General features: G+C 37.1%; 1 protein-coding gene across 8 annotated transcripts in view; it reads left to right on the top strand.

The window, feature by feature from the left end:
• The window catches only part of JMJD1C (jumonji domain containing 1C), a 317,588-nt gene that overhangs the window by 114,617 nt on the left and 178,580 nt on the right, over nt 1–24,391 (top strand). For all 8 annotated transcript variants that reach the window (XM_055590393.1, XM_055590424.1, XM_055590377.1 and 5 more), the window contains exon 2: nt 19,523–19,687. Coding sequence is in view for 6 of the 8 variants with exons in the window: in XM_055590377.1 (XP_055446352.1) it covers nt 19,523–19,687 (165 nt within the window). In the remaining 2 variants the exon portion in view is untranslated. The remainder of the gene's footprint in view (nt 1–19,522; nt 19,688–24,391) is intronic.

Below are 24,391 nucleotides of genomic sequence, written 5' to 3'. Positions count from 1 at the left end.
ATTTCAGTTTTTTAGTGTTTCCATAGCTCTTTCATTTCCCTTTCCCTCCCCCACCCCCATTTCCAGATTTGCCTTTTCAAAGCAAAAAAGTGGAAATAGTGGAGGCATGTCAGAGGACTTACATTCTTTCTCTTTCTCAAGGAAAAAGCATCCTGGGGTCAACTTGTACCATGATAATGTATAATTGCAGACATTTCTGGCCCATTAGGATATTTGATTGCCATCTCATTCTTCTGTTCTGTACCCCAAAAGGCATATGAAGCTTTGTACTGTAATACCAGTCAGAATATTTCTATAACATCATTCCTTTGGGAGAAGGTGGCCTTCCCTAGTGACTCAAATGGTCAGGAATCTGCCTGCAATGCAGGAGACCCAGGTTTGATTCCTGGGTTGGGAAGATTCCCCTGAAGAAGGAAATGGCAACCCACTCCAGTATTCTTCACTGGAGAATTCCAGGGACAGAGGAGCCTGGTGGGCTGCAGTGCATGAGATCCAAAAGAGTGGGACACAACCGAGGGACTAACTCTTTTACTTTCACTTTGGGAGACGAGACTGACACAGTTGTCCATCTTGCTCTTTCTTTCTTTACCTTTTTAGCTAAATTTTCTTCTTTTTTTTTTTTAAAGTTTACGTTTTTTGGTAAAACATTTGTTTGAATTAGGACAAGGTGTAGTAGGTTAACTGTTGAACAGTGTAATTACTGTCCCACAGAATTTACTTTTGTTACCACTCCTTTGTAGTTAAATCTTCAAATCCTCCACTTTCTTTAACCCTGGACAACTAGTAATCAATTCTCAGTCCTTGTTTTGTGTCTCCCCCCGCTGCCCCGATGTTCTATGAATAGAACCATACAATATGTAGCCTTTTGAGTCAGGTTTCTTTCAGTTATCCTAATGCATTTGAGATTTATCCATATTTTTGCAGGTTTGGTTTTTCATTCCCTATTTGTGTTTCTTAGCTTTTGTCTATAAAAAATAAAACTGCTCTAAACATTTATATACAGGTTTCTGTGGAAGTACAAGTTTTGTTCCACGAGATTGAAATTTTAGTTCTACTGTTAGGTATATAATGGTATCTCATTGCATGTTTTATTTGGTTTCTCCAGTGATTGATGATTTTGAGTATCTTTTCATTTAGCTTATTTGTCATTGGTATATTGTCTTTTGTGAAGTATTGGTTCAAGTCTTTGCCACAAAGACTTTGTTTTTTGTTTTTTTTCCAGAAAGTTTTAGGTTTATATTTGTAGCCTGTTTTGGCTTAAGTTTTATATGTACTGTGGGATATGGATTGAAGGGTTTTTGAGGAGGCGTTGGTTTTGTTTTGTTTGCATGTGAGTGACCAGTTACCCCAGCATAGTTTGTTAAAAAGACTTATCTCCCTTGATTGTGTTTGTCCATTTATTCAAAAATAAGTTGTCAGTTCTGTATGGATCTGTTTCTGGACTTTCTTTTTTTTTTTAATATAAATTTATTTATTTTAATTGGAGGCTAATTACTTTACAATATTGTATTGGTTTTGCCATACATCAGCATGAATCTGCCACGGGTGTACACGTGTTCCCCATCCTGAACCCCCCTCCCACCTCCCTCCCTGTACCATCCCTCTTTCTTACGTTGACTTGTGTATATGTCTTTTGGCAATACCACACTGTCTTGCTTACTATAGCTTTATAGTGAGTCTTAAAACCAAGCAGTGTGAGCCATCCAGCTTTTTTCTTTTTAGAAATTGTTTCATCTGTTCTACATCTTTTGCCTCTCATATAAACATAAGAGTCTGCAAAAATCCTGATTAAAAAAACCCCAGATAATCACGATGGTGTGATCACTCACCTAGAGCCAGACATCCTGGAATGTGAAGTCAAATGGGCCTTAAGAAGCATCACTATGAAGAGAGCTAGTGGAGGTGACGGAATTCCAGTTGAGCTATTTCAAATCCTAAAAGATGATGCTATGAAACTGCTTCACTCAGTGTGCCAGCAGATGTGGAAAACTCAACAGTGGCCACAGAACTGGAAAAGGTCAGTTTTCATTTCAATCCCAAAAAAAGGCAATGCCAAAGAATGCTCAAACTACAGCACAGTTGCACTCATCTCACACACTAGGAAAGTAATGCTCGAAATTCTCCAAGCCAGGCTTCAGCAATACGTGAACCATGAACGTCCAGATGTTCAAGCTGCGTTAGAAAAGGCAGAGGAACCAAAGATCCAATTGCCAACATATGTTTGATTATCAAAAAAGCAAGAGAGTTCCAGTAACATGTTTACTTCTGCTTTATTGACTATGCCAAAGCCTTTGACTGTGTGGATCACAGCAAACTGTGAAAAATTCTTAAAGAGAGGGGAATAGCAGACCACCTGCCTCCTGAGAAACCTATATGCAGGTTTCAGGAAGCAACAGTTAGAACTGGACATGGAACAACAGACTGATTTCAAATTGGGAAAGGAGTCCGTCAAGGCTGTATATTGTCACCCTGCTTATTTAAGTTATATGCAGAGTACATCATGAGAAATGCTGGACTGGATGAAGCACAAGCTGGAATCAAGATTTCTGGGAGAAATATCAATAACCTCAGATAGGCAAATGACACCACACTTATGGCAGAAAGTGAAGAATAACTAAAGAGCCTCTTGATGAAAGTGAAAGTGGAGAGTGAAAAAGTTGGCTTAAAGCTCAACATTCAGAAAATGAAGATCATGGCATCTGGTCCCATCAATTCATGGGAGATAGATGGGCAAACAGTGGAAACAGTAACAGATTTTATTTTTTGGGTCTCTGAAATCATTGCAGATGGTGACTGCAGCCATGAAATTAAAAGATGCTCACTCCTTGGAAGAAAAGTTATGACCAACCTAGACAGCATATTAAAAAGCAGAGACATTACTTTGCCAACAAAGGTCTGTCTAGTCAAATCTGTGGTTTGTCCAGTAGTTATGTATGGATGTGAGAGTCGGACTGTTAAGGAAAGCTGAGCGCCGAAGAATTGATGCTTTTGAACTGTGGTGTTGGAGAAGACTCTTGAGAGTCTCTTGGACTGCAGGGAGATCTAACCAGTCCATCCTAAAGGAAATCAATCCTGAATATTCATTGGAAGGACTGATGCTTAAGCTGAAACTGCAATACTTTGGCCATCTGACGCGAAGAACTGACTGATTTGAAAAGACTGTGAACCTGGGAAAGATTGAAGGCAGGAGGAGAAGGGGATGATAGAGGATGAGGTGGTTGAATTGTATCACTGATTCGATGGACATGAGTTTGAGTAAGCTCCAGGAGTTAGTGATGGACAAAGAAGCCTGGCATAGTGCAGTCCATGGGGTCGCAAAGAGTCGGACATGACTGAGCAACTGAACTGAACTGAAATGGGAGCCGTAGCTCTTTGGGTTATTATGAAGACTCGATTAATATACATTAGTGAATAATATTGTGAATAGGGCTTCCCTAGTGGCTCAGTTGGTAAAGAATCTGCTCACAATGCAGGAGACCTGGATCTGATCTGTGGGTCAAGATGATCCCCTGGAGAAGTAAATGGCAGTCCACTCCAGTACTCTTGTCTGGAGAATCCATGGACAGAGAAGCCTGGTGGGCTGTGTTCATGGGGTCACAAAGAGTTGGACATGACTGAGCGACTAACACTTTTCTGTCAGGGATATAGGTATTTTTAGTCAGAATGTGCATACAGTCTCAAAGGTGCAGATTGCTTGTTTTGTGAGAAGAGGGATTCCTCATGTATTTTTTTCTCATAAATTTTATAATTCATACTTTATCTGCCAGATGGAACTATCATTTATAATTGAATTAAGGTAAAGTCTTAATGGTAATTGTGTTTTTTAGATGTGACTCAGTAAATGCATAGTAAAACATATTGATAGCCAAATTATCCTTGAGGGGAAAATAAAAGTATAATTATATTTATTGCAAAAAATTAATTGTGGGGAGTTCCAAAAGTACAAGAGATTGGCTTTACATGTTTATGTGTGTGTGTGTGCCCGCACATGTGCACACTCAGTTGCTCAGTTGTGTCCGACTCTTTGCAGAAGATCCAGTAGTAGATTTTCTGGCCCTATTAGGTAGATGTCCTAATAGATGTTCTAGATCCCTGGAAATAAGCAAAGGTATAGTCCATATTTTGATCTTTGCTTAGTAGGTTATCTTCTTTATTTTTACAGAAAATACCACACATAGCTCTATTCTTGAAAACACATTTGGCAGCCCAGGAAATTTAAATGGCTTCAGAATCAATTTAGTATCAAAGGAACTGAGGCCTAAGGAAGTCCAAATGATCTCCATAACCTAAGTGTCAAGAATCTGTGATGATGATTGTGTTGGTATAAGGCATCTGTAGGTGAGACAGCCTAATAATGATTTTGCAGTGACCCTTTGTAATGACACCTGCTGTGCTTTAATACAGGTATCAGCCAATGATAGGAATGAAACATAACTAGGTCATTCCCCTATGCTAGAGTAGTTCTTTTATCTAAAACGTTTTACAAGGATAGTAGGCCCTAGCTTTCAGTTAAAAAATAAAAAGACTTGAAATCTTACAGTTTTCTTTCTGCAGCATAAAAAATAAACATCTACCTCAAAATGAGTGCACAGTTTTAGTATGAGTGTACTTATTCTGATAGTGAATATTCTAGTACCATTATTTTAAAATTCTGTTTGTTAGCTTTAATTATAATTTTTGATGACTTAACTTCTTACGGGCCATTGATGTCTCAAAAGCTAGGTGGCTGAAATTTCTTTCCCCAGTGCTCTTCAGAGCACTCTACATTGGCACTGTCTTTTAGGTTGATAGGAAAAGCCTTGTATAATTATTCATTTAAAAATTCTGATACTGAATACTGTGTTAGTTGACTGGAAGTATAGAAGTATTAAAGAGGGACTGAATAACATTTAGTAATACACTAGTGGTGAATTTTTAACAGTGATAAAAAGCAGTTTTTCATTCTGATGGTCTTTCTTTTTTTTTATTGTTGAATTTTTTTTTTTTTTTTTGGTATGAATGCACCACAACTCATTTATCTGTTCACCTATTGAAAGACAGTTTGGTTGATTACTTCGAAATTTTGGCAATTATGAATAAAGCTGATATACAAATGTTATAGAATTTAAGTGTTAAATGCATTAGCCATTTCCATGAGAGTTTTCTAAAATGTATTTTTGCATGACCTTAGACTATTCAGAATATAAATTTAGACATTTCCTGTGTCACTCATTAAATAGATATTACCAACTAGTAGTAGAGGGGACAAGAATTAAATATACACATTTGATTTGTGTCACATGGTACACAAAGTATACAGTAAATGATAAAGAATTTTTAAGTGCTTTGCATGTATTTTTCAATTAAATGTCTATTTAATATTGAATTGTAATACAGTAATACTATTTTTTGACCAATTATGAGTCCAGGTGTGTTTAAAGTCTTTATGAAACTTTTTACGGTTTTTAGAATGCTGTGAAAGCATGTCTTCAAGGACTCTGCTTGTTTTGCCTTTATCATCGGCTTTGGACTTGGAAACTAGATAATAAAGTTTATTATTATCTGTATACTAGTGTCAGTAAGCTTTGACCTACGATGAGAGAGTTTACCTTTGGGTAAAGTGCATTTACATTTAGGGAATGGAATTTGTAACATCTTTCTTGGCTCAGTACGAGCCTTTTAGCTCATTTTTTAGTTCTTTTGTATTTCAGATGGATAGCAGTACTACTGCCCTACAGGAAAATAATATATTTAGGACACTGTACATTTTCACTCAAATATATTTGTTTCTGCCTTTCAGGACACACTTTTTTCTATTACTTAGTTTTCTTCATTGATCAAATAAGTGTCATGTTTCTTTATCATAATTAGTTAAATATTTTATTAACAAAAGTGAATGGTTAGATTGAGAAACAGAAGCATATTTTAATTTTACAAACTGTTACTAGTGCCCCAGTGCTGAGTTCTTTATAAATAGTGTAAAAAAGGACATTCATCACTACCTTACATTGTTATAACAAGTCTATATTTCTATAGTAACTTTCTTAAAAATCTGTTTCAGAAGGTAAATGGAGGAAACTAACAATACCAAAAGAGTGAAAGCAGAGGTGGCTCTCAGTACTGTGAAAAGAAGGACTAGAAGCACTTGGGTTTTTCATTCAAAGTGTCAAAGAGATGTATTTTACCTCTGGCCAGCTCTTTGAGAAGCTACTTACCTGGAAAGACACATCTTTAAGAAAGAATATTAGTGATGATTTTGAGTTACCTCAGCAATCTGATGGACTGATTGCCTATTACATTGTCATCTGGGGCCCAGTTAATGAAAGTCCACGTGGTTATAGACAGGAACATAGTATAGTCTCTGTTATAAACTAGGAGGAAAGACCTGGTTTTTTTACTATATTATAGGAAGAAGGAACAAACCATCTTTCAGGTGGAACAGAAAGCTCTGAAAGGAGTCACTGGATTTGGAGTTGGTAGCAATAATCAGTTCACTTCAGTCGCTCAATTGTGTCTGACTCTTTGTGACTCCATGGACCACAGCACGCCAGGCCTCCCTGTCCAACTCCTGGAGTTTACCCAAACTCATGTCCATTAAGCTGGTGATGCCATCCAACCATTTCATCCTCTGTTGTCCCCTTCTCCTCCTGTCTTCACTCTTTCCCAGTATCAGGGTCTTTTCAGATGAGTCAGCTCTTCGCATCAGATGGCCAAAGTATTGGAGTTTCAGCTTCAACATCAATCCTTCCGATGAACACTCAGGACTGATCTTTAGGATGGACTGGTTGGATCTCCTTGCAGTCCAAGGGATTCTCAAGAATCGTCTCCAACACCACAGTTCAAAAGCATCGATTCTTTGACTCTCAGTAGTGACAGAAACATTTTGAGAACAGCTTGCCAGTTAGGTGATAGAACGTAGTAAACTGCCAACATAAATTTTCAAAAGATAAATCTCTAGGAGTTTTGTGGAGCTCTAGGATTGAGTTTAAGAGTCTAATAATCAAATACCAAGGGAAAAAAAATCAAAAGCTATCATACTTAGAAATGATTGATATTTATGTTATCTCATAAGATTTCCAACCTACTTTAAAAGGTACTCCTAGAATTGGAGTGGTATGGGAGCTTCTGCATATATTTGACTTCTTTTCTATAAAACATTATATTTAATTTCTAATTATATATCTCAAAAGACTAAAACCAGAATTTGAGTCTTTTTCTAAACAAATTATGTTGTGAATTTATTAATACGCCTTTGTGTGGTATTCAGGACTTTGCATTTAACTTGGATTTTTCTTCGTTATATTTTTAGTTGTTATCCTTCTCCTTTAAACTCTTGGGTTATGTACTCATGGAATCAGTTTTGTAAACTACTCCCAGAAATTCCTTTTCTCTTAACCCATCTAAGAGCTGTCTACCTTAATTCATTCCCATGCTTTAAAAGCAATCTCAGAATTTGTGTTCCTGGAAAGCTTCCCCCCATCTTGTTTAGTAAAGCTCCTCGCCCTTACTCATCTTTTGTATTGTCTACAATTGTATTACTGTGGTGTCTAGAATGCCTTCATATGCTAAAAAAGAACTGCTCTGATGGTTTTCCTTCTTCTTAGCCATTCAGTACTTTAAAAGAGAGCTCTAAGCTTAGCCATTTTCAATTGCGTATCATTTGAATAATTGTCCAAAAGCTGTAAGTTGCTTAAGTTCTCTGTTTCCCTTTTTGTAAAACCTTACCCAGTGCATGGTAAGCACTCAGATTTTAGCTGCTGCTATCTTTCCTAATGTTATGGATTCAGTATTTCTGTCCTCCCCAAATTCATATGTCCTAACCCTCAGTGTGAAGGTATTTGGAGATGATGGTCTTTGGGAGACAGCTGGGGCTAGGTGAAGTCATGAGGCTGGGACCCTCATGGTTGGATTAGTTGCCTCCTAAGAAGAGACTGTCTGTGCTCCCACAAAGAAGAGGTCATGTGAGCACACACTGAGAAAGCAGCCTATCTACAATCAAGGGAAGGTCCTTCTCTTAAGTAAACCTTGCTGTATTCAGTCTTCTAGCCTCTGGAACTGTGAGAAAATAAGTTTCTCTTATTTTTGGTATTTTGTTAAGGCAGCACATGCAGATTAAGACAATCATCATCATCAATGATACTGTATTAAATACTATACCTAATCTTTCCAACCCACCCCTCTTCCCTGATAGTTCAGTTGGTAAAGAATCCGCCTGCAATGCTGGAGACCCCGGTTTGATTCCTGGGTCAGGAAGATCCCCTGGAGAAGGGATAGGCTACCCACTCCTCTATTCTTGGCCTTCTGTGGTGGCTCAGCTGGTAAAGAATCCGCCCACAATGCGGGAGACCTGGGTTCGATCCCTGAGTTGGGAAGATCCCCTGGAGAAGGGAAAGGCTACCCACTCCAGTACTCTTGGAGAATTCCAAGGACTGTATAGTCCTTGGGATCTCAAAGAGTCGGACATGACAGGGCGACTTTCACTTCACTTCACTTCACTCTTTCCAAAAGATAGTAGTAGTTATGTCTCCTGCATTGGCAGGCAGGTTCTTTACCACTAGAGCCACCTGAGAAGCCAAGTAGTATACATACCGAATTTTATAATAAGGAACTTAGATGACACGATAGGAATATAGTTCTTTTTTATTGAATGTAGAGAAAAGTAATTGAAACTTAAGCATCTTTGGATACTTTGCAATTCTTGGTGCATTTTGTTCACCAAGTAGTAAGATTATTTAGGTAACTTAATTCATAGAGGAATAAGCAATATAAATATCAAAAGCAAGCTTAATCTCACTTTATTAAATACTATAGATTTTGAAAGCAAGCTTGGTCTCTTATTTTACTGTTTACTATCTTTTTTGACCCTTTTTCTTATTTTGCTCCGTAGGGCTCCAACTTGTAGACTTAATATGGAAAGTCTTAAGGCCATTTGAAGTGTTTGGTTCTTCTACTTTTATGCCACAAAGGAGTCAGCTACCTGGACAGCTCTCTCTAGTCAGTGATTTTATCACATGCTGTGTGGATCAGCTTGTAAGGACTATCCCTGTGCTGCTATATGACTTAAACCTCTTATAAGATATTTTACTGTTTTCATTAACTCCATTAACTAACTCTTGATATTAGGCAACTGATTTCTCTGGATCTGTTCCCACTTTTGAAAAAGTTGGTCACAGTAGTGCCTACTTACAGGGTATATATAATGATCAAATGGCTTAGTATATGCACGTGCTGCTGCTGTTTAGTTGGTAAGTCTTGTCTCTTTGGGACCCCATGGACTGTAGCCTGCCAGGCCCTTCTTTCCGTGGGATTTCCCAGGCAAAAATACTAGAGTGGGTTGCCATTTCCTTCTCCAGGGCATTCTTCTGACCCAGGGATTGAACCCCTGTCTCCTGCTTGGCAGGTGGACTCTTTACCACTGAGCCACCTGCGGAGCCCCCTAATACATGCACATAGCAGGCCCTGTTCAAGTGCTAGCTGTTTTTGCTGTTGTTACTGATATTGCCATTATTTTGATTATCAATAATACTTGTTAACTGTGATAGAGATTTGAATACCCCTTTGGAGATGAATGATTATCTGCGGTCCCCAGACTATTTCAGAATTTTCAGAACCTAGATTCATATAGCACAATGCATATTTAATTTTACTTGTTATGATTGTCATTCTAGTAAGATACTATTTTGGTGTGAATTTGTATTCTACTCCTCTATGGAATTGTCCTTACAATTTTAATTTTAGTTGACCTTAGCAAATTTAATGTAACTATACAGAATATAATACTTGTTTGTTAAAATGTTGGGTGGCTCAGTTGGTAAAGTGTCTGCCTGTAATGCGGGTAGACCCCTATTCTATCCCTGGGTCGGGAAGATCCCCTGGAGAAGGAAATGGCAACCCACTCCAGTACTTTTGCCTGGAAAATCCCACGGATGGAGAACCCTGGTAGGCTACAGTCGTGGGGTCGCAAAGAGTCGGACACGACTGAGCGACTTCACTTCACTTCACAATGATGACTAAAATAAAAGAGAAAATAGCAGAAACCTCTTACGTTATTTCAAACCAGTTATTCCTTGGATTATGAAAGACTATTTTTCGTGTCTAATTCCAAATTCAGTTAATTTTTTTAAAGATCAACCTGTTTCTTTAAAATAATTCTTTTATGTGTTGATTATTCCTCAACATATTATGTTTGTTTAAGTTTGGCCTAGTTCATGTGAATGTCTGTTAATTTTGACCCTTAGTGTTAATAACTTTGGAAGGAACCTAAAATTATGGTTATATTGTTTACTTTTTTATGAAGTGAAATTTAAAAGAGATCTAATTTCCTTATTTTATATAATTTATATGTAATTATTTTCTTTAATATCTTTTTGTCTTAATAATAAATGAATTTCCCAAATGATTGTACTTTTGTTTTCACAATTTCTTCCAATAATCTAGAAAACTTATTTTAAATACAACTCTGTACCAGCAGTAATAAAAACATTATTTAGCTCTGATTTCTCAAATTCTTCTAATTGATTACTTCCTTATATATAAAGTGTATATATGAAGCCTGTATGTAAAACGTATATATAAAACCATTTGTGGTTTATCACAGGATATTCAGTGTAGTTCCCTGTGCTATATGGTGGGGCCTTGTTGTTTATCCGTTCTTTGTATAATAGTTTGCATCTGCTAATCTCCCTCCTTTCTTACACATTGATTTCTTATTACCAAAATATTTATATAGATTTGTAAATAGGTAAATCTTGTGGAAAAAACTAGTCTGTTTACCCCCTACTGCTAGTTTATAGAAAAATATCTATTAGATATCCCATGAGAGAAGATTTTATGGACAAAGAAATTGGGAAAATTTCTCAGTATGAACTCTCCCATTAATAATGTATAGTAAATCCTAGCATGTTAAGAGCCTGGAAGACCTGTGGTAAAATTAGACATGTGTTACTCGATGGACGTGAGTCTGAGTGAACTCCGGGAGTTAGTGACGGACAGGGAAGCCTGGCATGCTGTGATTCATGGAGTCACAAAGAGTCAGACACGACTGAGCAACTGAACTGAACTTTACCTTATTAGTTAATGAACTTTGTGCATGACTTACTTGGCTTCTCTAATGCTTATTTATTAATATATACAAAGAAGTGATTCTTGGTGTAGTCTGTGCTTTTATTTTTAATGTTAAAATTTCTTAGAGTGTAAGTGGTTTTAGCCTGTGTTGCTGGTTAGTTTTGGCAGAATCAAGTCTGGGAACTCTTAGTTCTTACATGACATTATGTAAATCCTCACCCTTCGTTTGGAGTAAATAAAAAGATGAGGCTATATTGCATTAATTTGTGAAATGCTGAGCTTGATGAAGGAGAAGCTGGAATCAGAATTGCCAGGAGAAATATCAGTAACCTCAGATATGTAGATGACACCACCCTCATGGCAGAAAGCAAAGAGGAACTAAAGAGCCTCTTGATGAAAGTGAAAGACGGGAGTGAAAAAGCTGGCTTAAAACTCAACATTCAGAAAAACTTAAGATCATGGCTTCTGGTCCCATCACTTCATGACAAATAGATTTGGAAACAGTGGAGACAGTGACAGACTTTTATTTTCCTGGGCTCCAAAATCACTGCATATCATGACTTCAGCCATGAAATTTAAAAATGCTTGCTCCTTGGATGTAAACCTATGACCAACCTAGACAGCATATTAAAAAGCAGAGACATTGCTTGGCCAGCAAAGGTCTGGATAGTCAAAGCTATGGTTTCTCCAGTAGTCATGTATTGATGTGAGAGTTGTACCATAAAGAAGGCTGAGCGCCAAAGAATTGATGCTTTTGAACTGGGGTGTTGGAGAAGACTCTTGAGAGTCCCTTGGACTGCAAGGAGATCAAATTAGTCAATCCTAAATGGAATTGACCCTGAATATTCATTGGGAGGACTGAAGCTGAAACTCCAATACTTTGGCCCCCTGATGTGAAGAAATGACTCATTAGAAAAGACCCTAATGCTTGGAAAGTTTGTAGACAGGAGGAGAAGAGGATGACAGAGGACGAGATGGCTGGATTGCATCACCGACTCGATGGACATGAGCTTGAGCAAACGCCAGGAATTGATGATGGACAGGGAAGCCTGGTGTGCTGCATTTCACGGGTTTGCAAGAGTCAGACATGACTGAGCAACTAAACTGAATTGATAATTGCACTAAATTCATGTGATAGCAACTTACTGTTATTGAAACCATGGTAAAAATAACTCAATTTGTCTTATATCATTTGATTTTGCACAAGAAACAGTTGTGGTTTTCTTTATAAATGTCGTTAAATAGAGTATATTGTTGAAGAACGGAGCTTTTCTCAGTTTACGGTCATTGTTTTATTTGTGGTTGGAGAAAAATTAGATTCATGTAAGCTGAATACATGTCTTGAAATCAGGTGAGCAGAATCCACTTGCTAATTTAAAGCAATCAAGCCATGTAGTAGAAAAGAGACATTCTGTATTTAAACAGTAACTGTGTTTGAAGAGTTCAAAGGTTAGTTAATTTTAATGGGCAAAATAGCGGAAACTGAATTGCATGATTGCTATTTATGTTTTTTTTTTCTTGCCAATGATTGCTTTAACAGTTTGACAGCTTTTCTTTTAGGGATTTCCTATTAAACATATGTAAAACTGAGAATCTTGGCATATTGATATCTGTTGTAGAAAGCACATATTAAAAGAAAAACATTACAGTTTTTTAACTTTCCAGTGAGCAGTTCTTAGAATTCACTGTTATAGTATCTTGAGCTAATAACATATTTGTTGTTGTTCATTCGTTACCACGTCCAACTGGTGTCAGTGGTTGGGGCATAGACTTGGATTACTGTAATGATAAATGGTTTGCTTCATAAATGAACTGAGATGTTTCTGTCTTTTTTGAGGTTGCACCCAAGTACTGCAATTTGGACTTTTTTGTTGATTATGAGGGCTACTCCATTTCTTCTAAGAGATTCTTGCCAATAGTCATAGATACAATTGTCTTCTGAGTTACATTTGCCCGTTCCCATCCATATTAGTTCACTGATTCCTAAGATGTCCATGTTTACTCTTGCCATCTCCTGCTTGACCACATCCAATTTACCCTGATTCATGGACCTAATGTTTCAGGTTCCTATGCAATACTCTTCTTTATGACACTGAACTTTACTTTCCCCACCAGACACGTACACAACCGAGTGTTATTTCCCCTTTGGCCCAGCCGCTTCATTCTTTCTGGAGCTATTAGTAATTGCCCCCAACTCTTCCCCAGGTAGCATATTGGACATCTTCCAACCTGGGTCGGGTGCGGGGGTCTCATCTTCTAGTGTTACATCTTTTTGCCTTTTTATACTCTTCACGGGGTTCTCATGGGAAGAATACTGGCGTGGATTCCCGTTTCTAACTCCAGTGGATCATGTTTTGTCAGAACTCTTCACTATGACCATTCCATCTTGGGTGACCTTGCATGACATGGCTCGTAGTATCATTGAGTTACACAAGCCCCTTATCATATATGAGGGAGAATAAAGTATTTTCCACATATTTACTATCACATACTGATTTTTTTTTTCATACTGATTATTTTTGATAATTATTTGTTTGGCCTTTTTCTCTCATCATATTCACTACATGGTAAATTGTTGCTATGTATGCATGGCTGTTAACTCTTGATGTATATCTCTAATTTCTGAAGTTCCAGTGTTCATCTTGATTGGCTCTAATATGAAATCTGGTATTTACTCTGTGAAATCTTCATCCTTTTCTTTTATCTACAGAATTATGAAACCAGTGACTAATCAGTAAATAGATCAGTTCTATTCATGTTGCCTTTAGTACCTTTTTTCTTTAGTGTTGTAGTGCTTTTTCCCCAAATTTGTCATTTATTTGTGTTTATAATATGTTTTGCACTGTGGTGGATACTCAAAAAATTTAACAAGGACCTTACTTTGCTAGGCACTAGAGATGCAAAAAAAGATGAAGGTATACTAATCCTTGCCCTCAAAGATCTTGTATTTTAACTAGTAAGACAGGGGACTAAGTGTATAGAAGGATCTAATATAGATGAGGAGGGAGTTAATACAAAGTAATGTGATAATTAAACAAAAGTAAGTATTTACTAAGCACAGCACAATGTGTTAACTTACAGTGTTTTAGATAGGTTTACAGATTGAAAGAAATTATGCCTCTCTAAGCCTCTTCCCATTTACATACCCATATTTTGTAAGGCTAATAAGTTTGTTACTGATCAAGTTAGCAAGGTACAAAATCTTACCTGTGTTGGTATGTAGGTAATCTAACATTGCCATTGTGTATCCCTTGCTATGTATACCAAGAAAGCAAAACCTTGACTGCTCTTTATCTGGGCCATTTCTCAGGGTTGTATTTGCAGTGAGTGGCAAGGAGGGATGAGGCAAAGACTTTACCAAACAAACAGGCTTGCTTCCACTTAAAATAAAAGTGGAAGACTATTCCATGGTCATTGTTCTTCTTTCTGTGTATATAGGTGTTCATCCTGGGCCCTTCACTTCCTTCCCATGGGAGTTGGGAGGCAAGAGGAACCAACATAAGTAGCATGCTGATACTCTGTTTTAAGTAATAAGTAGCTTTTGCTCTAAGTAATGAAGTCTTAGGGGTCTTGTGTCCTTTGCCAGAGTCCATGAACAGTAGTAAGGTAGCTTGTTAGCATGCACGCACACGCGCACACACACACACACACACACACACACAACTGTCTACCTGTTTACCTACCTATCTGTCTACAGTAAACTGTCAAGTCCTTCACTGTTGTAGATATTATGGAGGTAAATTGGCTTTACAGCAAAGAAGCAGAATGTCTGGTTTCAGTTTCCTTCTGTCCCCAGGTGCTAGCAGATTCCTAAAATAGCCCATAATACTGTCTATGCAAGATAAGTATGAGTTTAGAAAGTTCACTTCTAGATGAAACTTTTAATTTTACATCAAGGACTTTGCATTTGAAGAATTTACGTTGAGTATATGTCCTTTCAGATTAAAAATACACCATCGATCTTTAGGTTCTTGACTGAAATATTTTGTTCAGTTCAGTTCAGTCGCTCAGTCGTGTCCGACTCTTTGCGACCCCATGAATCGCAGCACACCAGGCCTCCCTGTCCTTCACCAACTCCCAGAGTTCACTCAGACTCGTGTCCATCAACTTGGTGATGCCATCCAGCCATCTCATCCTCTGTCGTCCCCTTCTCCTCCTGCCCCCAATCCCTCCCAGCATCAGGGTCTTTTACAGTGAGTCAGCTCTTCGCATAAGGTGGCCAAAGTATTGGAGTTTCAGCTTCAGCATCAGGCCTTCCAATGAACACCCAGGACTGATCTCCTTTAGAATGGACTGGCTGGATCTCCTTGCAGTCCAAGGGACTCTCAAGAGTCTTCTCCAACACCACAGTTCAAAAGCATCAATTCTTTGGCGCTCAGCTTTCTTCACAGTCCAACTCTCATATCCATACATGACCACTGGAAAAACCATAGCCTTGACTAGACGGACCTTTGCTGGCAAAGTAATATCTCTGCTTTTGAATATGCTATCTAGGTTGGTTGTAACTTTCCTTCAAGGAGTAAGCGTCTTTTAATTTCATGGATGCAATCACCATCTGCAGTGATTTTGGAGCCCCAAAAAATAAAGTCTGACACTGTTTCTACTGTTTCCCCATCTATTTCCCATGAAGTGATGGGACCAGATGCCGTGATCTTAATTTTCTGAATGTTGAGCTTTAAGCCAACTTTTTCACTCTCCTCTTTCACTTTGATCAAGAGGCTTTTTAGTTCCTCTTCACTTTCTGCCATAAGGGTGGTATCATCTGTATATCTGAGGTTATTGATATTTCTCCCGGTAATCTGATTCCAGCTTGTGCTTCTTCCAGCCCAGGGTTTCTCATGATGTACTCTGCATATAAGTTAAATAAGCAGGGTGACAAGATACAGCCTTGACATACTCCTTTTCCTGTTTGGAACCAGTCTGTTTTTCCATGTCCAGTTCTAACTGTTGCATCCTGACCTGCGTACAGGTTTCTCAAGAGACAGGTCAGGTGGTCTGGTATTCCCATCTCTTTCAGAATTTTCCACAGTTTCTTGTGATCCACACATTCAAAGGCTTTGGCATAGTCAATAAAGCAGAAGTGGATGTTTTTCTGGAACTCTCTTGCTTTTTCCATGATTCAGCAGATGTTGGCAATTTGATCTCTGGTTCCTCTGCCTTTTCTAAAACCAGCTTGAACATGAGGAAGTTCACGATTCATGTATTGCTGAAGCCTGGCTTGGAGAATTTTGAGCATTGCTTTACTAGCATGTGAGATGAGTGCAATTGTGTGGTAGTTTGAGCATTCTTTGGCATTGTCTTTCTTTGGGATTGGAATGAAAACTGACCTTTTCCAGTCCTTTGGCCACTGCTGAGTTTCCCAAATTTACTGGCATATTGAGTGCAGCACTTGCACAGCATCATCTTTCAGGATTTGAAATAGCTCAACTGGAATTCTATCACCTCCACTAGCTTTGTTCATAGTGATGCTTTCTAAGGCCCACTTGACTTCACATTCCAGGATGCCTGGCTCTAGGTGAGTGATCACACCATTGTGATTATCTGGGTCATGAAGCTCTTTTTTGTATAGTTCTTCTGTGTATTCTTGCCACCTCTTGTTAATATCTTCTGCTTCTGTTAGGTCCATACCATTTCTGTCCTTTATTGAGCCCATCTTTGCATGAAATGTTCCCTTGGTATCTCTGATTTTCTTGAAGAGATCTCTAGTCTTTCCCATTCTGTTGTTTTCCTTTCTTTCTTTGCATTTATCGCTGAGGAAGGCTTTCTTATCTCTCCTTGCTATTCTTTGGAACTCTGCATTCGGATGCTTATATCTTCCTTTTCTCCTTTGCTTTTTGCTTGTCTTCTTTTCACGACTATTTGTAAGGCCTCCCCAGACAGCCATTTTCCTTTTTTGCATTTCTTTTCTATGGGAATGGTCTTGATCCCTGTCTCCTGTACATTGTCACGAACCTCTGTCCATAGTTCATCAGGCAGTCTGTCTATCAGATCTAATCCCTTAAATCTATTTCTCACTTCCACTGTATAATCATAAGGGATTTGATTTAGGTCATACCTGAATGGTCTAGTAGTTTTCCCTACTTTCTTCAATTTAAGTCTGAAATTGGCAATAAGGAATTCATGATCTGAGCCACAGTCAGCTCCTGGTCTTGTTTTTGTTGACTGTATAGAGCTTCTCCATCTTTGGCTGCAAACAGTATAATCAGTCTGATTTCGCTGTTGACCATCTGGTAATGTCCATGTATAGAGTCTTCTGTTGTGTTGTTGGAATAGGGTGTATGCTATGACCAGTGCATTCTCTTGGCAAAACTCTTACAAGCCTTTGCCCTGCTTCATTCCATACTCCAAGGCCAAATTTGCCTGTTACTCCAGGTGTTTCTTGACTTCCTACTTTTGCATTCCAGTCCCCTATAAAGAAAAATACATCATTTTTGGGTGTTAGTTCTAAAAGGTCTTGTAGGTCTTCATAGAACCTTTCAACTTCTTCAGCGTTACCGGTTGGGGCATAGGCTTGGATTACCGTGGTATTGAATGAATTGTCTTGGAAATGAAGAGAGATCATTCTGTCATTTTTTAAATTGCATCTAAGTACTGCATTTCGGAGTCTTTGTTGACCATGATGGCTACTCCATTTCTTCTAAGGGATTCCTGCCCACAGTAGTAGATATAATGGTCATCTGAGTTAAATTCACCCATCCCAGTCCATTTTAGTTCACCGATTCCTAGAATGTCGACGTTCACTCTTGCCGTCTCCTGTTTGACCACTTCCAATTTGCCTTGATTCATGGACCTGACATTCCAGGTTCCTATGCAATATTGCTTTTTATAGCATCGGACCTTGCTTCTATCACCAGTCACATCCACAACTGGGTATACCATATTTTTATCCGTGTGTGTATGTATTGTTGATAAGGGGAAAGCAAAAATAGTGCTAATGTTTTCCTGAACCTTGTCTCAACTTCAGTTTACTGGTGTTACCCAAAACCCTTTTATGCAGAATTGAGTAACTGAGAACCTTGAAAGATTTAAAGTAGTGGAGAAAGTAGTATCATTTGAAATATTTGCATAACATCAGATGGCCTCAGCGTAACCTCTAAGGATACGTTTGTAGAAGACAGCAGAGCTTCTGCTATGAGTTTGTGCGGGTAACCGTGAACAGAGATTATATCCTTAAACAATGTATTTCTCTCTTCCCCAATTCTAATACATAAACATAGCTAAGTAGCTTAGTAATGGGCAGGGGCAGAGATATCTCAAGTCAAACGTATGTTTTACCAGTTTACCTCCATGTTTAAAATTCCATGATTGCAAGAGTATGAGATTTGTAATATTTGTTATGTACTTTGTATGTATGCAGCAGTGATGTGTTCCCTGAAACAGTTCTACCCTCAGTGAGTTTGTACCCATTATTTGATTATATACTGATAAAACTGTATGAAAAATAACTGCTTGTTGATGTTCACAGTTAAGTTTGAATAGAGGTGGGGGGTATACACATCCTCCAAGAAGTTGAGCAAGGCCAGAAGAATAAACAGAATTTAAGTAAGTGGAAACAAACACATCAGGTAGGTGTAAGGGAGCAAAAGATGGCTAGAAGAAAAACATAAGAATAAGACTGCCTCCAGCATAACTAATAATCTTGTAGGGAAGACAGCTCTATGAAACAGATGTATGAATGAAAAAGAGTGAGGGTGGGAAAAGAAAAGTTAAATGATTGCATGACTTAGAATAAAATAGCTTCGGTTTCCCAAATATAACATCCTTGTCTTGTTCCTGTTTTGGTGGAAAAGCTTTCCAGTCTTTCAGCATTGAGTATGATTCAGCTGTGGGGTTTTCATTTTCATTATTATTTTCATTAAGTTGAAATAGTTTCCCTCTAGTCCTGGTTGAGTATTTTTGTAATGACAGAGTGATCAGGTTGTCAAGTGCTTTTTCTTTGTCAGTTAAAATGATCGTGTCGTTTGCTTCATTCTGTTAATCTGGTATGTTACATTAATTGATTTTTCATATGTTGACCATCCTTATACTGCCTTCTGTCTTTGTACTGAAAAGTTTTGTTGGAAAAAAGCCAAACTCATTTGTTTACATTCTGTCTATGTCTATTTTGATACTAGAAAGTCAGAGATACGTAGTTAAGTCATAAGGTCTGCAAAGCCTAAAATAATTTCTGTTTGGTCCTTTGAAAACATTTCCTGACTTCTGCTTCTAGAATCATCAGTATCAACGTAGTTCATTAGTAGATACTCGCCAATCTGTACTGAACAATATTATGTGAATTGCTTTTCTTAGTAAACTTACTGTTTATCTTCCTGTATACAATAAGTGTTATAATTTGTTTAAAGAGAGATAAAAATGATTTTTAAGAGAACTGTTAATTTGAATAATGAATTTGTTAATGGCTTTTGTAATTTAACTTCATGGCTTAAATTTTAAAATATCACACTCTCCATTGCTTATGAGTTTTATTTTCTTTTCCTAGGTGTATGTGGAATTTGATGATCTTGAGTGGGATAAACGAGAGTGGGTTAAAGTTTATGAAGATTTTTCAACCTTCTTGGTGGAATACCACTTAATCTGGGCCAGAAGGATCAACCCTAGCCAGACTCAGGGATCAAAGAGCAAACAGATTCAGTGGCCTGCATTGGTAAGATCTATATTCCTTATGTCATTAATAATTTTCAGTTGTTTGTTTTAAAAGAATTAAGAGCTAAATATAAGTTTTGAGCTTTCTTAGTGATGAAAGATTAATATTTCTGAGAAGTGGCTTCTCCCCACCAATGCAAGAAACATGGAGAAACCTCGATTGAGGAGAAACCTCGATCCCTAGGTTGAGAAGATGCCCTGGAGAAGGAAATGCCAAGCCACTCCAATATTCTTGCCTGGAAAATCCCATGGACAGAAGAGCCTGGCAGGCTACAGTCCATGGCATCACAAAAAGTTGGACACAACTTAGCCACTAGACAAAAATAACAAAGCTCTGAAGTAGCTGGCAGATATTTCAAAATACTACTTCCATTTTCTCAAACATTTTTATGTCTTTTTGTTAATACTCTTTCAGCATATTTCGTCCACAAATAGTTCATTCTGTTTTTTAGGGGAAACATAAATTGAAGTGATGACTGCTTAGGGATAGTTGACTGATTTGTATGCAATGTGAAAGAATTTTTCTGAATGACACTTTGTGGGTTACTTTTTATAAATCATTAAGTAGCATATGGTTTTCTTTGTTAAATTTTGTCAAAATTGAGTGAATCATTGTGGATAATATCTGATATTTATGGAAGAATTACATTTGATCCTTGAACAACATGGATTTAAACTGTGCGAGTCAACTTGTATGTGGATTTTTTTCTAATAAATATGTACTCCTATGCTACACTATTTGCAGTTGGTTGACTCTACAAATGGGGGACCACAGACATGGAGAATGAATTGAGAAGTTATATACATGTACTTTAAACTGGTTTGTGGGTTGAGTTGTAACCCCCATGTTGTTTAAGGGTCAATTGTGGATTTTAAGGTAGTAAGAAAAAATTACTTCATATCAGGAGATACTCCATTTAAGAAAACAATAGATTGCAGTGAATTCTCATCATTAATTCTGTAGGGGAAAAGTCACATCTCTTTAGCCATTATTATCCCTGTTTTCTGGAAGAGTATTCAGCATTTAATAATTATTCAGTTTGAATAAAATAATTTTCTTATATTAATATCAAAGAAATATGTTAAAGGCATTGAAACACTAATTTAGGTGTTTGGTATATATAAAGATACTTTTAGAAATTTTTCAACATTAATTAACTACATAGAAGGATAGTTTAATTTGTTGGCAATCGGAGTGCTTTAAATTTTGTTTTAGTTAACCATTTAAAAGTGTAAGGAGGTAAGTGGATAAAAAGCAAAGATTGGGAGGGAAGAAGAGAGAGAATAAAATGAATTAAAGGCATTTTAAAAAGAATATAATATGGAAAGATGAAAGGTAATATTTATGAGCTATAGTTTTGATAGGATAGTTTGAATATTCTAGGAAAATAAAGAAGACAATATTATTCAGTAAGATAGATTTTTAAAAAATATTTGTTGAAGGAGTGTTTTATTGTTTAGTCGCTAAGTCGTGACTGACTCTTTGCAACCCTGTGGACTGCAGTGCGCCAGGCTTCCCTGTCCTTCACTATCACTTAGAGTTTGCTCAGACTCATGTCCATTGAGTTGATGATGTCATCCAACTGTCTCATCCTCTGTCTTTTGGATTGATAATATGAAGTTTTTAAACCATCACTAGTATGCTTTCTAATTTTATAAACAACTCAAAAATTGGATGAAATCTGTAATTATCACATATATGTGAATTTTGAATGAAAAGTTTCAAAAGCAGTAATATTAATAATACCAGAAAGTATTCCCTGGGAACATAGTTAAAGAATAGACAGAACTTTAGAAAAATCTTTGCCTTTTCTTAGAGACAGTTAAAATTAAGGTGAATTCCTAATGTATATTTATAAATTACTCATTTTGGAGAAAGTTTCTAATAGGAAATACTATTTAATAATAATTTTATCATATTCTACAAATTTGTTTCTGTTAAATCTTTTAACCCCACAAAACTACTTAAATAAACACCAAACTTTAAAAAATTCAACTTATTTTTTAAATAAAAAAAAGTACTGGAGAAGGAAATGGCAGCCCACTCTAGTGTTCTTGCCTGGAGAATCCCATGGACAGAGAAGCCTGATGGGCCACAGTCCATGGTCACAAAGAGTCGGACACAACAGAGTGACTAACACTTTCACTTTCACACATTGTAAAAAACTTAGAAAGTGCTAAATAGTGTAAACTAGAAAATCATAATCATTCTATTTCTGCCTCCAAGGAATATTTCTAACTTAATTCGTTGACATATTTTCTTAAACAGTATATGTCTCTGCTTTCTTTTTTTTCAAGCATAGAATTAAATAGTGTTTTGGAATTGTGGTATAATGTGCTTAACATAGAATTTTCCATTTTACTAATTTTTAAGTTTAAAGTTCAGTGGTATTAACTACATTCACACTGTATTTCAGTGTACAGAAATTATTCCATCTTACAAAACTGAAACTCTATATCCATTAAACGTTAACCCCTATTCCCTCCTTTTCTCAGACCCTAGGAACCATCATTTTGCTTTGTGTCTTCATGATTTTGACTCTGCTGTACCTTACATAAGTGGAATCTTACAGCAGTTGTCTTTTTGTGACTGACTTATTTCACTTAGCATGTCTGCAATGTTCATCTGTGTTGTAACCTGTGTTAGAATTTCCTTCCTTTGTGGTATAAGGCTGAATGGTATTCCATTGTATGTATATACTATATCATGTTCAGTGATTTGTCTGTTGGTGTATACTTGTATTGCTTCCACCGCTTGGCTATTGTGAAGAATGCTGCTGTGCTCTTAGGGTTACATCTATCTCTTGGAGACCATGCTTTCACTTCTTTGGGGTAAATATTCAGAAGTGTAACTGCTGGATTATATGGTAATTGTGTCTTTTAATTTATTTTGCAGCGACTGTCAGAGCAGCCGTATTACTTTACATTCTAGCCACCTCTTGCTCCCCTCAAGTTTTTGTAATAGTCATCCTAATGAGTTTGAGGTGATAATCTCCTTGTTGTTTTCATTTGCATTTCCCTAATGATTAGTGATGTTGAACATCTTTTCATATGCTTATTGGGCATTTGTATATCTGCTGAAAAATGCTTCTTCAAATTTTTTGCCCATTTTTGAATGGGATTGTTTGTTTCTGTGTTACTGAATTTTAGGGGTTCTCTGTAGTATTCTGGATTTTGATTTCTTATTAGATTTGATCTGCAACATATTTTCTACCATTCTGTGGGTTGTCTTTTTACATGGTGATAGTGTCTTTCCATGCACAAAATTTTAAAATTTTCAGTAAGTTAAATTTGTCCACTGTTTGTTTTCTTACCTTTGCCTTTGGTGTTATATCCAAGAAATCACTGCCAATTTCATTGTCATCAAGTTTTTGTCATGTTTTTTAAGAATTTGAATGTTTTAAGTCTTATATGTAGTCTGTTGATCCATCTTGAGTTAATTTTTGTATGCGCATTAGATAAGGCTCACTACTATTCCTGTTAGTGAATATTCCATTTCCCACCATCGTTTGTTAAAAACACTGTCCTTTCTCCATTGAATATTCTTGACACTATTATAAAAACTTTTTTTGCCATATACATAAGATTTTATGTCTGGTCTTTATTCAGTTTCTTTGTTATGTGTATCTCCCTTTATGCCAATACCACACTGCTCAGTGTTAGTTTATAGAAAGTTTTGAAATCAGGAAGTGTAAGTCCCTCAACTTTGTTTATTTTGAAGATTGTTTTGGCTGTTTGGTGTCCCTGGGGATTCCATTTCAGATTCAGGATGGGTCTATTTCTGCAAGAAATGTGGGGCTTTTCATGGGAATTGCATTGACTGTGTGGATCACTTTGGACAGTATTGATCTCTTAATAAGCCTTCCAGTCCATGAACACATATCTTTCCATTTATTTTCTGTGTCTTTTCAATTCTGTTAGCAGTGTTTTATGGGCTTCCCTGGTAGTCAGATGGTAAAGAATCTGCCTGCAATGAGGAGACCTAGGAGATGTGGGTTCTGTCCCTGGGTCCAGAAGATCCCCTGGAAAAGGAAATGGCCACCCACTCCAGTATTCTTGCCTGGAGAATTCCATGGACAAAGGAGCCTGGTGGGCTACAGTCCATGGGTCGCAAAGAGTCGGACATGACTGAGCGACTAACACACTGCAGTGTTTTGTAGTTTTCAGTGTACCAGTGTTTTCCCTCTATGGTTATTCCTACATAATTCAGCTTTTTCAATGCTACTGTAAATGGAATTGTTTTGTTAATTTTATTTTCATATTTTTCATTACTAGAGTATAGAAATGTAGTTGACTTTCATGTGCTGATTTTATATCTTTCTTCTTAGCTAACAGATTAATTGTGAAAACCTGGAAACTTTTCCAGACCAAGACAGGATGATACTTAGATAACGGGGAAAAAAGGATCTAAGTTTGGAAAATAAGTAGTAAAAGTTTTGTTTGGCAACGGTATGACTTTGTGTGGTCATACCATGCACAAATGTGAAAGCTAGTTAATGAGGGACTTCCCGCACTGTCCAGTGGTTAACTCTTCACCTTCTAGTACAAAGGGTGTGGATTAAATTCCTGGTCAGGGAGCTAAGATCCTGCATGCCTATGGCCAAAAATAAACCAAAACACAAAGCAATATTGTAACAGATTCAATACAAACTTGAAAAATGGTCCACATAAAAACTTAAAAAAAGAAAAAACTAATGCATTCAGC

The sequence above is a fragment of the Bubalus kerabau genome, chromosome 1 (genome assembly GCF_029407905.1).
Source record: "Bubalus kerabau isolate K-KA32 ecotype Philippines breed swamp buffalo chromosome 1, PCC_UOA_SB_1v2, whole genome shotgun sequence".
Taxonomy (NCBI): Eukaryota; Metazoa; Chordata; class Mammalia; order Artiodactyla; family Bovidae; genus Bubalus; species Bubalus kerabau.
Note: the sequence above shows the minus strand (reverse complement) of the source record. Positions and strands in the feature narration are given on the sequence as shown.